The 19,487-nt window shown below is 31.8% G+C and overlaps 2 protein-coding genes and 1 pseudogene across 2 annotated transcripts; 2 read left to right on the top strand and 1 right to left on the bottom strand.

The window, feature by feature from the left end:
• Positions 1-8,579: 8,579 nt before the first annotated feature.
• Positions 8,580-9,762, top strand: LOC114404670 (annotated as a pseudogene).
• A 454-nt stretch (positions 9,763-10,216) lies between these two features.
• On the top strand, positions 10,217-13,243 carry LOC114404671 (sulfate transporter 2.1-like). Its single transcript, XM_028367533.1, has 6 exons — positions 10,217-10,526; positions 11,685-12,102; positions 12,221-12,269; positions 12,399-12,606; positions 12,720-12,790; positions 13,161-13,243. The coding sequence occupies exons 2-6, from the start codon at positions 11,770-11,772 to the stop codon at positions 13,241-13,243; spliced, it is 744 nt and encodes a 247-aa protein (XP_028223334.1). The 5' UTR covers positions 10,217-10,526; positions 11,685-11,769.
• A 5,037-nt stretch (positions 13,244-18,280) lies between these two features.
• Positions 18,281-19,108, bottom strand: LOC114404677 (chromatin modification-related protein EAF1 A-like). The gene is made up of 3 exons (XM_028367538.1): positions 18,987-19,108; positions 18,574-18,786; positions 18,281-18,481 (listed from the first exon to the last, which is right to left on the bottom strand). Exons 1-3 carry the CDS (start codon positions 19,082-19,084, stop codon positions 18,403-18,405), a joined length of 390 nt encoding a protein of 129 aa, XP_028223339.1. The 5' UTR covers positions 19,085-19,108; the 3' UTR covers positions 18,281-18,402.
• Between the last annotated feature and the right edge of the window lie 379 nt (positions 19,109-19,487).

The raw sequence follows: 19,487 nt of genomic DNA, 5'->3' as shown, positions 1-19,487 counted from the left end.
GGATTCATTCATCAGCATCTCAATCTTAATCTGTGCTATCTTTGTCTGATCTGTCCAACCTATGCTCTCCCTCTCTGTCTTTCGTTGACATGTTTTCTCTCCCTCTCTCTCTCCAAATGCGAGCTTCATCAATTTCTGCAACACTAGATCTGAATATATATTAGTGCTTTTTTTACTGTATGACTGTAGCTTTGAACGATTTCAACCTATAATCACAGGTTTTATACTTTTTGATATATACGTCGGTTTCCATTTTGCATAGGCATTCGGTCTAACCAATCTTTTTTGTGATTCATTCTCGGTCATTCAGCTCTTTCATTGCTTTGCAAATTTTGAATCGTGATTACTGGAATTAAGTGAAATAGAAGTTAGATCATTCTACAAATCGTTGGTCATTTCATATTTCATTGATTCTTAATTCTACAATTTTATTGATTCATGGTGCTACTTCAATTTTAATAATTTTATCAATGTTATGGTTGTTTTTGTCTTGCATCAGTATGCTACATTTTGTTATACTTTGCTTAACCAACGTTCTCAGACTTTTAATTAACATCAAGTTTTTTTTTGCAGGTACGAGGACAGAACAAGAATGGTACATTAAACTGTAGTATTTATGTCATTAGTTCTTTAAATAAGATATCATCATTGAGTATACATACTGATGTGTTGTTGTAACTGTGACAATTATATCAGCACTATGGCTAATATGTTTCAGACATAATTGACTTTATATATATGTTCAATTCAGTTGTCAATTTATCAGGTTGCAACTGTTCCTTGGAAACGATACCTGGCTATAATACACATAGTCTAAACTCTTAAGAGATTTCTGTTATAGCTGAATCCCTTAGATGCAATGTGATCTTGCTTGTCGAGTGCAACCTCGAGTTTCTTAGAGGTTGTATCAAAAACTGATACTTGACACAATGCCTCAATACCAATTAAGCTGAAATTCTCCACACACTTTGCAGGTGATACTCATATGATATACTAATTAGTATATTATCTTTTTTATTAGAGCAATGCTACTAAATATATTGAAAAGATTGGAATTTATGTGACACCAGTACAATACAATTATACACTAGCAACTTTCATAAAAGCATGCTGAATGAAATGGATTCAAGATTACTCAAGCCTATATATAAGAAGTTTTCTGATGAATCTCATTTGCTAAAATGATGTAAATAGTAATTTCCAGTATTTTAAATCCTGATCCGATCCAGTTATAGAAGAAGTTACAATTTTCACCGGTCAGGAAAATTTTAATTGTTGTCAACCAAATTTCAGTTGCTGTCTGCGGAAATGGCTTCCAAAATTAGCTAAATCAGTGTAAAATTTCCCTTCTCAAGACAATCTGCTTGACATTATTTTGGAACCGTGCTGAAGCCTTTGGTTGATCCAATTGGCAGATTCGTGTGTCAACAAAATTTGCATGCCCCGTGAGACCAAATAGCTGAACAAGTTCAGAAATTTGACGGAAAAAACATGGAATCTATTTGGGGTGTTCGTGGATTTGATTTGATCATTTTTGAAGGAAAAATCATCTAATTTATTCGCTTTAGATTTTTACTTTATCATCTAGCCAGTTTTGTTCAAAACTTTAATCCGATATAATTGGATCTAATTTGATGCGATTTGGATTGAATTGATTTTCTTTTTTAATCGTACTTTTATTTTTATTAGAAAATATTAAATATTAATGTAATATATATAATAAAAATTAATTTAAAATAATAAATATTTTATTTATATAACTATATTTATGCATCTTAACTCAAATAGTAAGTAATATGATAATTTTATAAATATATAAGAAATAAAAATATATTCATATGTACAAGTTTGATTGGGATTGGATAGGTTTGAAAAATTAAATTGGAAATTCAATCCAATAAAAAAATTCAGTTTTTCAAGATTTTTATCCATTTGGTTTTATGTTTTCTCTGTTTTTTGTTTGGGGATCGATTTTTTTTATTTTCATTGGATTGAATGGATTCACAAACATCGCTAGAATCTGGTCAAAAGAAAAGTGACTCTCATATGGAGACCGAGTGAATTACCATGCTTACTTGGCAATTTCTTTTGTCATGGCAAATGAACCACTAATAGACAAAATGTTGCCATGACGACCTCCTTTGAAAAATAGCATATCAACATTGTGATAGACGATCTCATGTCTCAGCTGCCTAAACAATTGGCATATATCATTAATCATATGGTTCACAACGAATTTCAGCATGTTAAAGAATTTGAGAATAGCTAGACGTGGGAAATTTGGAGAAAATTCTGGTAGTTAATCAGTACTTGCATGGGTATACAGACCTACTAAACCAAGGCCAAATGATTTAGGTAGGAAACTCATAGGTATCAGCAAACACTCAGGCATGATCTTTACCACAGTTTCAACCAATTGGCTTTTTGGCAGATTTGGTACAACCTAGCCTGTCAAATTCAATTCAGGCAAGATTGATTCCACTAGTTCAGCCGAATTCAGGTCAACCAGTTTAGCTAAATTCAGTTAAGCTAGTTCAATCGATTTCAATTCAGTTAATTCAACTGAATTCGGGTCTGTTATTTCTGCTGAAGGCAGTTCAATTAATACAGCCGAATTCAGTGCAAGCAGGACCTCCTTGGATGGTTCAGCCCATATGATTCAAGTAAGGCAAACAACAATTCAGTTGTGTTATGCTCAGGCAAAGCAGGCTTTGCAAGTCCAACCAAATTTCACTCAACATGTTCCGCATAGCCATTCTTAGCCCAATCAAGTTCGTCCGCCAATACCAATCAATTGCCTGCTTGAATAGTTGTTTTGAGGTTGGGAGAGCGAGAACACCTGTTCGCGGTACAGGCCGTTTTTGGGTTTTTTAATGTTCTTGTTTCTCATTGTATATGCTTGTGCACTTTTAGCATGTTTTATGCTTGGCTTGATTTTGATTATTGTATGCACTGCATGTGCACTTGACTTGAAGACTCTTTTGTACCGTTAATTCATAATAATGGAGGTATTTCTTGTGTCGTGTAGTTTCCTAAAAGAAGGCTCTAATAACTTGTATTCACATCCTTGGAGACACTTCGTTTATTTGAAAGCTTCAAGCATTTTTAAAACTTTTGAACTTTGAGGATCAGATCAGAGTCCTAGAATGTAACTTGAATAAAAAAGTTCATTGTAAACAGTTGAACCATTTGATGCTAGAGAACTTCATTATCTTTGATTCACTGGGTTCACTGGAGCAGAGTTGGCTTTAACATTTTACAAAGTCTTCAAGCCATTGTTGACAATGAAATTAATATCCAGTAGATGATCAAATCTTTCAACATTTTTATCAGTACAAATATTGGCTTCATGTGAATATCTTTATATATATAAAGTACATGTGCGGGCATTTTTGTAAAATCAATTTTCCTTCCTTGTTTTAGTCTCTATTTTAGTAAAATTGCATCTCATATTTTCTTCAATAAAAAATGAAAATTATAAAAATTTATAAATATATGTGCTAATTAATGACAAATTTAAAAATTTGTTCTCTCTTTTCACAGCTGTTTAATTTTAATCCAATTTGTACGTAAGTTTCAAAATAGTTGTTAATCACTCGTATTCATGCCCTTGGAGTTACTTCTCTTAGTTGAAAGCTACTGGGCGCTTTTAACCTATCAACTTTTGAAATTTGTTTCTGCGGAAAGGTGTGGAGGGGGAAAAGCATATCTCTTGGATCAATTGGGAAAAAAAGAAATTGTCTTGAGAAAGAGAAGGGAGGGCTAGGAGTAAAGGATGTTGCATTGCTCATGGCATAAATTGCTTGCAAAATGAAAATAAGGAAAATAATTAAGGATGATGGGAGTCATGGTTTTAAATAGAGGTCAACAACCCTAATTGGGGCCACATCAATCGCATTTTTTTGCTATTGCTCGCAATGTAAAACCACAACCGCAATTAAAAACCATGACAGGAGTCTTTGGTGCAATGTTGTTGAATCAAAGTATGGGGGTTGAAGGGGATTCGGAAATTCAGATGTTGTGAAGAAAGCCTCCCTTTGGTGGAGAGATTTGGCAAAGGTATGTGGTGGTGAGGATTCAACTTTATTAACGTAGAATATTGGAGGCTAGGGAGTTGTAGGGATGCTAAATTCTGGCTGGACAACCGGAATGGTGATACAGTTTTTGGGCTTTGGCTGACAAGTATAGTAGGTTACTCACAAATTCTTGTAATCCGAATGCCGTGGTGGCTGAAATGGGATATTGGGTAAATAATTGGTGTCGCATATGCTTTTTCTCTGTGACTTGTCTGATTTAGTTGGGAGAAAATGTTACTCTTGGATGGGGCTGCAGGTACCCTCCCAAACAAACAATGTTATTTTTAGAGGGGTCAATGTCGATTGGGAAGCTGTGTTGTGTGCCCGCAAGGGATCCGGCAAAACTTAGAGCTTGGGCATGGATTAATGTGAAAGGGAAAGGAAGAAAGTTCTCTTATTATGAATGGGAGATGAATCCTAGGGCTTGTTTGAATTGTTTAGTGTTATGATTGTTTCGATCTCTTTGTGAAGGAAAGGAGATCCATTGATATGATGATACAGGACTTCTGTGAAAGTTGAGGGAGTTGGTAAGGATTGGCTTTTTTGTGTAGCTAGCTTTCTTATTTGCTTTACGCTTAGATAAGTTTACTTACTATAATCTTTAGATTTAAAGAAAATCAAGAATGAGAATGAGAGAGAACTCTTTAAAGGTTACTCTGTACAATGATAAAAACTATTGGAAATCAATTCACTTGAACTTTTTAAAACATTTTAAAATATATAAGGATCTTGGTTATGTGTAACTCGAGAGTATTGGTGTTGTACTGACGATTCTAGAGAGAGACGAGCAAGGGCTTGAGTAGCCCCTTCCTCTCTTGGAATTTTTCATCTATATACATATATATTTTTTTAAGTTAATAAGTATAAAATTAGTTTTGTATGTTGTTATTCTAATACTTGACGTATAAAGTTAATTAGTATAAAATAGTGTAAAATTAATTGTTTTTGTTGTTTTATTGCAGTGACTAAAATGATAATTAGTGTGAAATTAAATATATATTTGTTATTATAATAACAATTAAATTATGATCATCTAATATAAAAATTTAATTTCAATTTTATGTATAAAACTATTTTTTTTCAAAATTATTATTTATTAGAAGTTAGATATATAAACAATTATAAAGGAAGAAAAAAAAATTAATCATCATTAAAGACTTTAATTTTTATTTCCTTAATCTAAAGGTATTAATTGACATTTGCCGGAGTACTAAAAAGATAGTTCCAAACTTCTATACACTTAAAAGACTGAAAAAATCGCTTTTTAATGTTAATAAAACAAATAATCTAGTTTAACCAAACATAAAGTTCAAATTATGGGTTTATAACTACATTAAATATTTAGACGGAAAATCTTATCACTCATAATAATTTTATCTAACTTAAATAGGATTGTAGTGGAAAACATACTTGTCATTTATAATAAATAAAAAATAATCCAATTTTTATGTTAAAACTCATTTTGACTGACTTTGGGATACTAAAAAAGCATTCGGCATGTGATTTCTTTTTTTAATTAATTTTATCAAATCACTTTTTCAAGGGTTGATCGGACTTGATTCCCTTAACCCGTGGATTGAAAATTAGTGTTGAGAACTCTAGAGCTTTTGCTTCCCGGAGATTGTCTGGGAACATCAGAAATGATATTTCAGATATTACTCAAATTGGTTTCACAAACAATTTGGGAAAATGTTTGGGATTCAAAATGTTCCAAGGAAGGCCGAGAAGAGACGATTATTTGGAGATCATTGATAAGGTGGACTCGCCATAGCAAACTCAGTTTTCTCCTTGCCCATGGAATGCACATTGTTGGAATAGTATTAAAAAAAATTCAAGTCTCACATTAACAAAAGATAGTGTGTCAAAATCAAATCCTAAGAGGGGCATGTTACCTAACCAGAGAAATATGGCGGCTTTGGTGTTCGTATAGCAACACACCAAAGCTGTCATATTGGATTGGATTTGGAAGACTAAAATGCCAGCTAGCTGTATGCATTTTTTTTATGGCAGATATGCCATGTTGTTCTTCCAACTAGCTAGATCAATTCTCTATGACAGACAGGTTATTGATTCTAGCACTTGTTTGGGTTGCATTAATGCTACGGAGGAAACCAAAATGCCCGTGATGTTTGGAGAAATATTAAGCTGAATATAACTCCTCCTCTCTCTGATTCTAATATATAGCTTCCTGGTAGCATTAGCAAGTCATGAAATATGGCTTGATCTTTATGGCAACCCCGTTGGCTCTTTTTGCATTAAACATTGATGGTAGCATGATATGCAAGTACCTTGTTTTATCCCCTTTCTTCATCAGATATATCTTATCCCGTGGAAAAATTCCACTTTGGTGTCATTTGCATGCTAGAGTTTCACAATTTTGTTCATACTGGACCTTTGATGTTTTGCTCATCAGTTGCTGTGAGTGAAATGATGGCTTGTGCTGTTTTATACTCACATTGATGTTTTCATCTTATGTTTCTTGGCAGAAACAATTTGAAGAGCTACGTAAAAAATATGTAAGGGGCCTGATCTTTCCATTACATTTTGTGTGACTCCAGATGATATTGATTGCCCTTATGCTCGATCCTTGATCAGCTTACAGGTTATTACTCAAAACCTGATTTTAGTGGTCATACTCATATCATTATCATTACATGCTAAGTCCTCATGGTTCATGATGAAGTCTGTATATAAAAATACTGCATGCTTGTATGTGTACATTATGGAAAAATACTGCCAACACCTTATGTTGGGGGAAATGTCTTAAAAATTATGACCAGGCCTTGCTTAAAGGTAAGTGTAGCTTTGGAGTGTCGATCACAAATGTTAAATTGAAAATTTTAGTTATGTAAATTTGAGTCTAGTTTATCTATTATGGATAAATGTACCAAGTTACTTGCTTCAGGGAATAGAAGAGAAGACTGCCAAGTTGAAAGGAAGTGAGAAGGCTCTAGTTGCACGGCATGAAGCTAGTCATGCTGTAGTAGGTACTGCAGTAGCAAACCTTCTTGCTGGACAGCCACATGTTGAGGTAAACCATGGAAAATGCTCTATTTTTGGCCATTAAATATGTCAATGCCATTGCAGATATGTGGATGATGCTTGGACGAAGTTACTTGTCTGCTTGAATTTTTGGATTTGTCACACTATTGAACTATAATTATTCTCAAATACTCTGATTGATGATTTGTAGTTCATACAGGCTCTGGTTATCAGACTCCTGGTTTAATGACTTGTGACCAAAATTGGTTGATTTCAGTTTTTATTTTTTTATTTTTAGGTGTGGACTTTGGAATATCTTATTTTAGAATTCATTGATCTTGTTTTATGGTGGGAAATTAAAGAAAAGTATAAATCTGTGATGTGTGATATTCAACGATAATAAAACAAGTAATAAATCAAATATTCTGTTCCATTTTGTAAATACACTAGTGCTTTATGGGTGTGTCTCTTGGCACTCCCACTAGTCCCGCTGCTCTAACAATTTTTTTATCCTCAAAATACCCTTCAATGAATACTTGTTCCTTATTTCTTGTCTAACAAGTAATTGTTATATTTACGCTGATTCCTTATGATTAAAAATAATGATTTGTTAATTTAAAAACCATTTTATTGTTTTTTAATTCCTAATTAACCTCACTTATGTGATTTTTTTTTCTCTTTTCATTTTTGTTTTCTTTCCTTTACTATATAAGACACACTAAATTCAGGTTTTCAATAATAAAAACTGAAGAATATATTCCTTCATGAAGGGTAAGTTGAAGTTTCCTCCACAAGATTTCTTTAAAGAATATACTTATTGTATATATATACTTTTGAAGTGTGGTTCTAGTGGTAGATAAGAAAATTAAAATTGTATTAACTTGAAGGGCTAATCTTACTGTTTTGGAGGGTCTTGGTGCTCATTTAGAAGGTAACTGTATTAGCTGTATTTTATATTTGGTGATTGGTGGAATGTTTGTGTTGATTGCCAAAAAATTAATAGTGAATACTTGCAATTTTTAAAACTTAAATAAATGGTTAGTATCTATGTTTAGGGATAAGGCTTAACTATAAAATAGAAGGTCTTATATGTAGTATGTCATACTTATATACTGTTGCCACCAATATTTTCATAGTTTTCTTGTTAGCATGTCAATTTCTTTTGTTGTTATGTTCATTTTGTACTGTATTAATTAAATTCCTATGCGTGTAATGTATGGTATTCTTTTCCAAGGTTGGATTTTATACAAGAAAAGCCAGTAACTAAATGATGAATATCCTTAAGTTTGCATCATTTAGCTTTTTACAACACGTATCCTACGACGGTTGTACAGAAACCGCCTTAAAAAAGAGTACGGTGACATTTTTGTAATTATTGTTAGTTTTAGAGTATTTTACGACACACATTCTAAGACGGTCATTGAAAACCGCCTTAGAATGTTATATGTAATTAAATTCACTGCGGGTCTTAATAAAAACCGTCGTAATTGAGAAACAAAAAAAATGCAAAATGCGTCCTCCTCCTTCTCCTTTCGCGAACCCTAATTCTTGAACCTTCCTGCCTCCACTCAACTGACCCTCTCATACTCTCACTCTCATACTCTCTCTTCTCTTTCTCGTAAGGGTCCCCACAGTGCACATGGGAGCTGGTGTTGACGATGAAACGAGAAAGAGCACAAGACGTTTATGAAAAAGCGTGCAATAGCTTTCACTAATTTGGCAAAGAGGCCTCCCATTTGCGGCAATGCAAACGCACCTCCTCTTTCCCTCATTAATTGAAATCGCTGTCCCAGATCGAGCAAGTGAAGAAGCTGCTAGCTATTAGCTATGGCTAGAGGAAAGATCCAGATCAAGAGGATACAGAACACCACCAAGAAGGCCAACGAGCTCACCGTTCTCTACGATGCCAAGGTTTCTATTATTATGTTCTCCAGCACTGGAAAACTCCACAAGATCGAGCAATCGTACGTTTTTTTTATTCTCTATCTCATCCAACAAACCCTACCTACCTATCTTCTCTCTTATATCTTTTTCTTTTTTCAAGAACAAAGCAGTTCTTCGATCAATACCAGATGACTCTGGGAGTTGATATTCGGATCTCTCATTACGAGGTTCTCTCTTTTCTTTTCTTCAGATTTACTTCTGCCTGCTGCTTTGGAAGTTGTAATTGATAATATATTTTATTTTAATTGGTTGATTTGTCCCCCAGAATATGCAAGAGAACTTGAAGAAACTGAAAGAGGTGAATAGGAATCTTCGTAAGGAGTTTAGGTATATATATCTTTCATCACTTCGATCGATCTCTTTGGTAATGTTTTATTCTTGATATATATATATATATATATATATATATATATGCACATGCACATGTTTTATTTAATTTGTTTACTGCTGGTGTTTGTTCATGGCTTAGGTAGAGAATGGGAGATTGTCTGAATGAGCTGGGCATGGAAGATCTCAGGCTCCTTGAGGAAGGAATGGACAAGGCCGCCAAGGTTGTTCGTGAGCGTAAGGTTAGATTAATTATATGTTCCTCTTTTTGCTTTACATGAGCAATCAGGCTAGCTACCCTGTGCATATGCTATTTGAAAACAAGAGTAAAGATCTTAAATTTTGTATATAAAAACTTGTTTGTGCTGTGTCTGCAGCACTTATTTGGTTAGAGATGCATAGCAGCACTTACTTGTGTCTGCGGCAAACACAAAGGCGCCGCAACAGAGTCTTTGAATTCGTATGTTAGGTGGGGAATGATTTAAATATTCTTAATGGAACTCTTATTAAACAATAATGATGGTATTATATTTTATTACCAGCAGGTAGCAGGTGTATCATTGGCTTTCCTTGGCTTATTATATTCTATTATAATGGAACTCTTATTATATTCTATTACCACCAAATTATGCAGCAATATCCTTTTAAAAAAAGGCACGCTAACTCAATGGAAAATAAGTCAATTAAATACAAACTTTCAAATGCCAATAATGCCTTAGTATTGGCTACAAATACCAATGCAACTAATAGCAAAAAAACCAAATTGTGTAGAACAAGACACACATAATTAGCATAGTTATTATGGGGAGGGTTGAGTACTCCCCATTGTTTGAGACAAGAAGGTGCAGAGGAAGGTTCATCTACAGGTCCTTTAGGATGCATTTGGTGATATAAGTTTGTTTGGACATATATGATTTTATTATTCTTTTCTATCATTTCATCACTTGGCACTTCTTTTTTCTAGTATTTTAGATGCTAATATAACTAGTTATGTCTTTTATTTATGTAGTGAATCTTTTTTCTTGTTTTGCAAACAAGATTTCGTGTCTGTCAACCATCTTTGATATCATGGTCTGTGCTAATGTTATCCTCTCTGACCCTATTCTCACATGCCGTATTTCATATTGTTTTGGTTATTGAGGGGGATCAATGGAGTACTGTTGATGCTCAGTGGGCTCAGCTGATTGGACTTATAAGGTCCTTGGAGTTTCTGTCTTTTGGTTTTACCTTTTTATATAGAGTTTTTCACTGATAAAAAAATATTAGAGGTTATCTCATAAGTGTATTTCCATTGAGAGTACACTACAAATACTGTATGAAATGGTTTTGCAGAGTGTATGAAATGGTTTTTATTAACATATGTCATATTTTTTGTTTTACAAAAAGCTAATAACAAATAATTTTTTGTTTGTGGTTCTAAAGCTTGAGCTTTAGTTGCCTTATTCTTGGGTAGGCTCAATTGTTACAACAGAATTTAGAGTTTGAATTTAATAAGTTCACTAACTCTGGTTTTTATGAACTGGTAGGTGGTGGAGATATATTTTATGCTGGCTTGAATATCATTTTTCTGTACATATGTCAACTTCCTATTGATCAGATGTGTGGCACATATGTCAACTCCTGTTATATGTTCTGTAACAGACATTTTCAGCTTATTAAAATTTGTTGGCAGGCCATACGATCGTGAGATGGTGGACTTGTAGTTTGAGTGAACTGTTTTTCTGAAAATGGAGTATCTACTTGTAATAATCTTGCTTGTATACTCTTTTTATTTGTTTATAATTATGCTAATGTAGGATTTATTTTCAACTCTTTTCCTCGTGTTTAATTTGCCAGCTTCTCTTAATTGTGACTTGTTTGACCTTTTTTTTCTTCCTTTTTATTTAGAACCAACAACACTATTTTTATTTGCCTTTTTTTTGGCTTTCCTATGTTTTTTTTACTTCCATTTATTAGTAAAAAAAAATTGTAATATTAAAAATTATAAAAGTTTTTCTCTAATTTTTTTAATATAGATTATGAGTATCCTTCATAAGTATTATTTGAGCTTTTCATAAGTATTATTTGAGTCGAATTAAGTAAGTTACATAATTTAAACTCATGATCGTCACTTAAGTTAGAATAATTTCATATTAATAAATTTAAGTCTTTCATGATGGAGATATTATTTTCATGTATGAAAGTGAGAATCATTAATTAAGAGTGTATATGTGCCGAATCCCGAATCCTTTAGTTCATATCTCTTTTATATATATATATGTATTTTTTTTATATATATTTGGTGTGAAAATGAAGCAAGGCCTTTTGTTGCGTTATTTAAGGTGCTTTCTAACCCCAAGTCCTTCAACTTCATAGCTTTGCAATTCACAGGTAAGTCACATCACATGAGAATGTAGTTGGTCAGTTTTTCACGAGACAAAGTTCTCCCAAACACTTCAACATGGCTTCTTCAGCTATGGAAACCTGCAAATCAGAGGATTTGCACATGCAGGTTGACATTGAGAAGAACGCGAAGGATATAAGGTCTCAGTGGGTGCTTAACGCTCATGAGCCCCCAAGTCCATGGCGTGTGGTTGCAGATTCTGTGAGCAAAACTATCTCCCACTATAAACATAAACTTTCCTCTCTCATAGATCAACCCTGCACCACACTCCTCCTTTCAGTTCTGCAGGTGGTTTTTCCAATTCTTGCTTGGGGCAGAAACTACACTGCTACTAAGTTCAGGAAAGATCTTCTTGCAGGTCTCACTATTGCTAGTCTTTGTATTCCCCAGGTATACATATTGCATATGTTATTATAATTAATTTATATATAATTAAGCTAAGCTACCACTTGCAATTGATATAGAACTATTTCTGCTTGTTGTGTGATGTTTTCAATTTTCAATGCAGAGCATTGGGTATGCCACCTTGGCACATCTTGATCCTCAATATGGCCTTTGTAAGCCACTTCTTTTTTTCCTACTTATTATCATTACAATTGTTTTTCATTCCATATGATGCCTTTTTAAATAATAAATTTAGTACTCGATATTGGTTTATTACTAATTTGTGAAATAAAATGATTTAGATACAAGTGTGGTACCACCACTTATCTATGCTGTAATGGGAACCTCGAGGGAGATAGCAATTGGTCCAGTGGCAGTGGTTTCTCTTTTGTTATCCTCAATGATGGAGAAATTAGTAGACCCTGCTACTGATCCAGTGGGTTATACAAAGCTGATTTTGCTTGCTACTCTCTTTGCTGGTATCTTTCAGACTTCCTTCGGACTCCTCAGGTGAACAATTAATTAACATACTATGCTCATATTCCTATCATTATATTTTTATAAGTTTCCCATAAGGTTGAGAGTGATCTTTTTTAACTTTGCCATCCATTAAAATTTAACAGACTTGGGTTCCTTGTGGATTTCCTATCCCATGCTGCAATAGTTTTGGAACCAGATTCCAATTCACCATTCAGTACATTTATTATAATAAATTTAATTATAAATATTATTAAGCATAAGTTTAATGATTAAAAAACATGTAGTTGTTTTCTGTTTGTTTGTTTATTGTCCCCTTAATTAAAAAAAATCTGATGGATTAGGTACGTGTTTAATTTGATTTATTTTTAAAAATATTATTATTTACTTTTTTTTGATAACTTTTTAAAAAAATAATCACTCATATTCTGCATCCATTTATTAGTGGAAAGGTAAAATAATAACTAATTAGCTTCCAAATTAAACAGGCACAAGAAATGTAATTATTAAAATTTCCTAGAACTAATAAATATAATTTCATCATGCATACGCATATCATCAATGCTAACATATATGTTGAATTACAGTGGAACCCTCGAAATTTTATCTTGGGATGCTCGTTCTTGGTCTTCATCCTAACGACGAGATTTTTGGTAGGCGATATAACTGAACCAACTCTTAAATATTACTATGTCTTTGTTCAATTCCCTCTAGTTTGAAATTAATTTGTGCTAATTAATTGGCAGGGTAAAAGGAAGAAGAAACTATTCTGGTTGGCATCAATCTCTCCTCTTGTATCTGTTGTTGTGTCAACTCTAATTGTGTTTATCACAAGAGCTGATAAAAATGGAGTTAAAATTGTGAAACATGTAAAAGGGGGGTTGAATCCAAGCTCCATCCATCAGTTAGACTTCAACAACCCCTACATTGGAGAAGTGGCCAAAATTGGACTAGTGGTTGCTGTCGTTGCCCTTACTGTGAGTAACCAATTATAATTATAATTATATATGAAACCCTCAACTTAATTAATACAATATACGAAGTTACCATATTCATTCCCTATCTATTTTTTTTGTCAAACCTAATTATTTTCCATTTCATTTTTAATTTATACTCCAACAACTATTCTTGCTTCTGTGATTCTCTCTGCCCTACCAGGACTCATTGACCTCAGTGAAGCTTACAAAATTTGGAAGGTTGATAAGATAGACTTTCTTGCATGCGCTGGAGCATTCTTTGGAGTACTGTTTGCATCTGTGGAGATTGGTCTACTTGCTGCGGTAATCATTGCCACTTCCATATCTTCTCACTCCCTTCTGAAATGACTTTACTTATTAATTATAATTTGTTATTTAAAATAAAATAATAAGTATATTCTTAATTTTCTAGCATAGACGACTTTAAAAGATATTTGAAAAACTATATTAATTTTTTCATATGATAATTATATATATATATATATATATATATATATCCTATATATACTTGACTTAATTATTGTTGTCAATTATAGATATATAATTTATTAAAGTATATGGTAAAATATACTTTTTAAAATATAATAAATGGGAGAAATAAAAAACATTTTAGAAAAGAATCTTAACAAGTTAATTTCTCATTCTTTAAAACTCAGTACATAATGAGTTTTGCTTTTATTTTGTTAATATAAAACATAAATCTATATTAATATTTAAGATAAATAATATTTTCAATCCTCGTGAAGGAGAAACGGGTGTACTGGTGTACTAGAAAACAATAGAAATAATAAAAATTAAAGAATGTTTAACAAGTTAACAAAATCAGAGGATTTGCACATGCAGGTTAACAAAATCAGTGCTAGTTGATTTTGTTGCGGTGTCCAATTTTTAATACAAAGATAATTATACCATTAATTAATTAGAATTTCTCTTAGATATAATTTTTAAAATAATTATCATAAAAATTAATATACTCTTATTATGTATACCAACTAGCACTGATTTTTTAATATGATCAGTTAGATTTTTTAATATCTCCAACAGATTTTTTCATATAAAAAAGTTATTACTATATATAACAATCTATGATTTTATTAGTTCATTCTAGTTAAATTCTTTTTTGGCTGTTTATTGATTTATTATGTGATGTAATTGCAGGGTACTCAAAGATTTTTGCAACACTTGGAGTTGTATGCAAGTGTTGTGATGGGGTTGGAGGCGCCTGCACTAGTAAATGGACAGAATCTTGCAATAACCTACAATGTTTTCCTTGGAAATCACACTGTACTAAGCAACATTAAATATTTTATGCTAATTAAACATATAAATATAAATATACACAACATTTTAATGTAATTAGCATCTGTAGTTGTATTTTTAGCTTTTTGTAGGTTGCTATGATTAGATTTTTGAAACTGAACCCTTTTTGGATGTTATGGTTAAAACTGAGTTATTATCGGAGTCCACTGCTTTCCATGTTCAGTCCCTTGATTCAGTTCATATGAATTTTTAAGATAATTATGATTATTAAACACATACTAATAGTTGAAACTGGTTGACAATGATTCAGCATATATGGTTATTTGTGGTAAACCTGTTTATTGTACTGCTCCATCTAAAATTTGGTACAACATTTAAAGACGGTTAATAACAATTAACCGTCTTTGAAAGACACAGTATTTAAAGACAGTTATTAGCAAATAACCGTCTTTAAATGTCTATTTTGACACGACTTTCAAAGACGGTTATTTGTTAATAACCGTCTTTGATGGTAAAGTCTAACATACCTTTCAAAGACGGTTATTAGCTAATAACCGTCTTTGAATGCCTATTTGACACACAGTTCAAAGACGGTTATTAGCAAATAACCGTCTTTGAATGTAAACTCTGACATAGCATACAAAGACGGTTATTAGTTAATAATCGTTTTAACGATGTTTTAAACAATGACGGTTGATAACCGTCGTTAAATGCACTAATTAACCGTCGTAAAAAGCCTTTTTTTAGTAGTGTAGCTGTATTTTATATTTGGTGATTGGTGGAATGTTTGTGTTGATTGCCAAAAAATTAATAGTGAATACTTGCAATTTTTAAAACTTAAATAAATGGTTAGTATCTATGTTTAGGGATAAGGCTTAACTATAAAATAGAAGGTCTTATATGTAGTATGTCATACTTATATACTGTTGCCACCAATATTTTCATAGTTTTCTTGTTAGCATGTCAATTTCTTTTGTTGTTATGTTCATTTTGTACTGTATTAATTAAATTTCTATGCGTGTAATGTATGGTATTCTTTTCCAAGGTTGGATTTTATACAAGAAAAGCCAGTAACTAAATGATGAATATCCTTAAGTTTGCATCATTTATTTTCCGCCTTCTTGCAAACTATGTCTAAATGAAATTAAAAGCTCTTTTTTCTTTCTATGCATTTATTACAATTCTTTCTCAATTATGACAAGTACATATATAATAATTTTGAATGATTTTTGTTCACCAATTTTTTGTGCATATAGTTAAAGTAATATTTAAATTTTGATAATTGTTTTTATATTTACATGCAACGTAAGTTGATAAATTAAGCTTATATGTATATATATTTATTCGATGTTAATTTTTTTTTTATAGAAATATTATCTATATTTGATATTAAGAAGTTCTGGTAAAGTAAAATAATTAAGATTAGCGTATCATCAGAAATTAAAATAATCTTCATATATAATTTAATTTAAAATTTCATTTGAATTTTTTAATATTATTGCATGGCATAATTAGGGGGAAAATGTGACTTTCTTTTAAGTTTTAAGATTTTTTTCACCAAATCAATCATGAATTTAAAATTAATTTTATTGAGTAACAAAATATCATCATGTTGGGAAGAGAGACGATTTTTATCAAATATGATTTGTAAATTCTATAGTCAATTATGGTGAGTTTTTATTTGATAAAAAAATATTACTGTAGGTTTTTTTAATTTTTTTTAAATTCTAAGATTGTAATTAGAAAAATTATCTTAAATTCTATAGATTCTAAGTCGACTTTTGGAAAAACCATCTTAGGCAGGGTTTAGAGAAATTTGTAGGGATCACCATGAAAGCTTTCTTGTGGGGTCTTATGATAATAAACTAGAGAAAGCTTTAAATTCTAAAATGAATCAAATCATTATTGTTCTAACTTTCATTTGTGAAATGTTGTCAAAATGTTAAACAACTAAGAAGCAAATTAAAGCAGACCTCAAATTTTCAAAAAAAAGATTCGAAAGAATTGAAAGTTTTGAAGAGGCAATATGCGGCACTACCAAAACAAGAAAAATGTAGCATTTACCAGCAGTAATTCTTATTAGCTTTTGTTTATTTGATTTGGGTAATATAGATAGCTACCAAGATAAGCAGAATTTTATTACAAAAGATTTATCTATTGAAGTTTTATTTATTTTTCTTTAAATAATTATGCATCATCTTTCTTGTTTTTCGTACTTTAGAATTTCATACCGTATAGCAGTATTTTTATGAGAAAACATATTAACATCTGAATTGTTAAACATTAAAAACATGTACACATGTATGAACTTTTTGCGTGAAAGTATTTTGATATTTGAATTGCTAAGATATATATATATATATATATATATATATATATATATATATTTCATTTTAATTGTCGAACCTTTCTCTAGTTTATTATCATAATAATTTTAATATGAAAAATTTTCCCTATATTCTGTCTCTTCTCGCCTAACTAAAGATTTATTGAAGATTGTTTTATCAGCAAATTTAAATTCTTATTTCTATTTTTTTCATTCCAATTAAATTTGGGGAGCATTTTATTTATTATTTGTTTATAGTTTTTTTACTTCATTGTCATAATATTTTAAAAACTTTATAATTTTTTTTACTGAAAAATTTCTTATTGTAAAACTTTTATGTAATTTAGTAAAAAAAATTGCAAAATTTCCTCACTGTTACGCAATTTTTTCCATCTACTCTATTAATTCAATTTATAAAACTATTTTTACGTAGTAATTATAAAATATATTATATTCTTAAATTATTATATACTCAAATAATAGTTTTTAGTATTTATAAAAAAACATTATTCTTTAGTTATTAAAATGGATATGATATAAAATAAATATAATTATTTTCCCAAACTAAATACTGTGCAGAGCACAGGGCCATAAATATTGAAAAACATATCTAACTTTTTTTTTTTTTCTTAAATATATCTCGTAAAATTTTAAAATATGTTGAAGAGTCTGATGACAAAAATTGTAAGAAACATATCTAATTGTAAGAAAAATCATTGGTTAAAATAAATAGGATCACCATAAATGTTAATTGATGCACAAAGGCAAGATCAATCAAAATAGAACTGACTTGCTATGAACTTATTGCCCAACCAAGTTGAGAAACTATTGGAAACATTGTAATAACTGGGATGCTAAATTGGATGGATATTAAGTTTCATAGCCAAAAGCAGAAATTCCAACCCCAAAATGTTAATTATCACCAATAGAACCAATTAAATTCGAAGAGAGAACCAGAGCACTTCTCACCCTCATCATATGTACAGTCTCCCGAGGTCTCAGCATTGAGTTTCCTTGTCCAGCACCAACTCCAGCATGCATATTTACAGGGCTTGGAATCCCCACCATACTAGAAGAAGGCATGCCTCCAGAACTAAGCATAGATGATGATGGCACTCCCTGAAACCCTGGTCTAATGCTTCTGTTAATCCCACCCCAACATGCCCATACCATTTCCACCAGGCAACATTCGCACACCACCAAGATCACTTCCTGAAAGAGATCCAGGAACAGACATGGTAGATTGCGGCATGTTTCTGCTAGATATCATCTGATTATATTGTTGTATTCTCTTCTGTTCGTCAACTGATAAAGGTGGAGTTCGTGAACTCCATATCTACTATCCCTGAAAACACATGCAGTCCCTAGCATTGAATAACTAATTATGTGTATTTAATAATTGCATAGCAAGAATCTCCAGTTATAAAATGTGCTAACCTGGCAGGGGCTGCCAATGGACCAGATGATGTTAAGTTATTGCTAAGACCAATACCAGAAGATGATGGAAGTGATGAATTTAGCCCAGCTGAAGGATGCACAGATGAAACAGAACTATGATTTGACATTGGTAAACCACCAGCAAGAGAGCCTTGATACCCAAGAGACAGGACATCTGGGCTTGTTTGATTTGTATCACAAAGATCAAGTGGCCTTCACCAGAACTCAAAAATGGTTAAGATACTTGTGATTGTGCCAAACAAAACAATAATGTACAACCAGAATGTGAAAAATTCAAGGTAACCCTAGTTGTGGCATAGACAATAATACAATAGTATTCATAACTTTAAAACTTCAATGCTAACCACCACCACCACCCAACAAAAAAATCAAATCAAATCAATAGAACTTATGTCAAAACATTTCCATTCAAGTTGTTCGGGCAGATTTGGGAAAGAGCAATCCCGTGTGAATTATGGACAGGTACTAATGGTTGGTTATCATTCTGCATTTAAACAAAAGAATTTCAAATCAGCTGTTATTAAAAGGTTTAAAATTCTTACAGCTACCACCCTGCTCATAGATACACATCAATAATATTCTTCAAAAATAATTAAACCAACCAGCAGTGTATGTCCCATATCGGTAAGATATTACCATACAAAATCAGCAGGAAAAGTGCCAACAGGATATAAAAAAGTTATGCTGTTTGCTGCATAATCACATTAAAATCAGAATTTAAAAAATGACAAAAAATTATGATTAAATGTCCGACTTCTTCAGAGGTAACTGCACTCTAGAAATCAACCAGAAATAAACCAATAGATACAGAAAAGTCCAATTCAAAAAAGGTTACCATTAGACCGTAGGAAGGGGGAGTTAATTAAGGATAATTAGAATATTAGTTTTAGAGT

Source organism: Glycine soja, unplaced genomic scaffold (assembly GCF_004193775.1).
Source record: "Glycine soja cultivar W05 unplaced genomic scaffold, ASM419377v2 tig00105716_1_pilon, whole genome shotgun sequence".
NCBI classification, from domain to species: domain Eukaryota; kingdom Viridiplantae; phylum Streptophyta; class Magnoliopsida; order Fabales; family Fabaceae; genus Glycine; species Glycine soja.
This window is presented reverse-complemented; position numbering and strand designations above follow the sequence as displayed.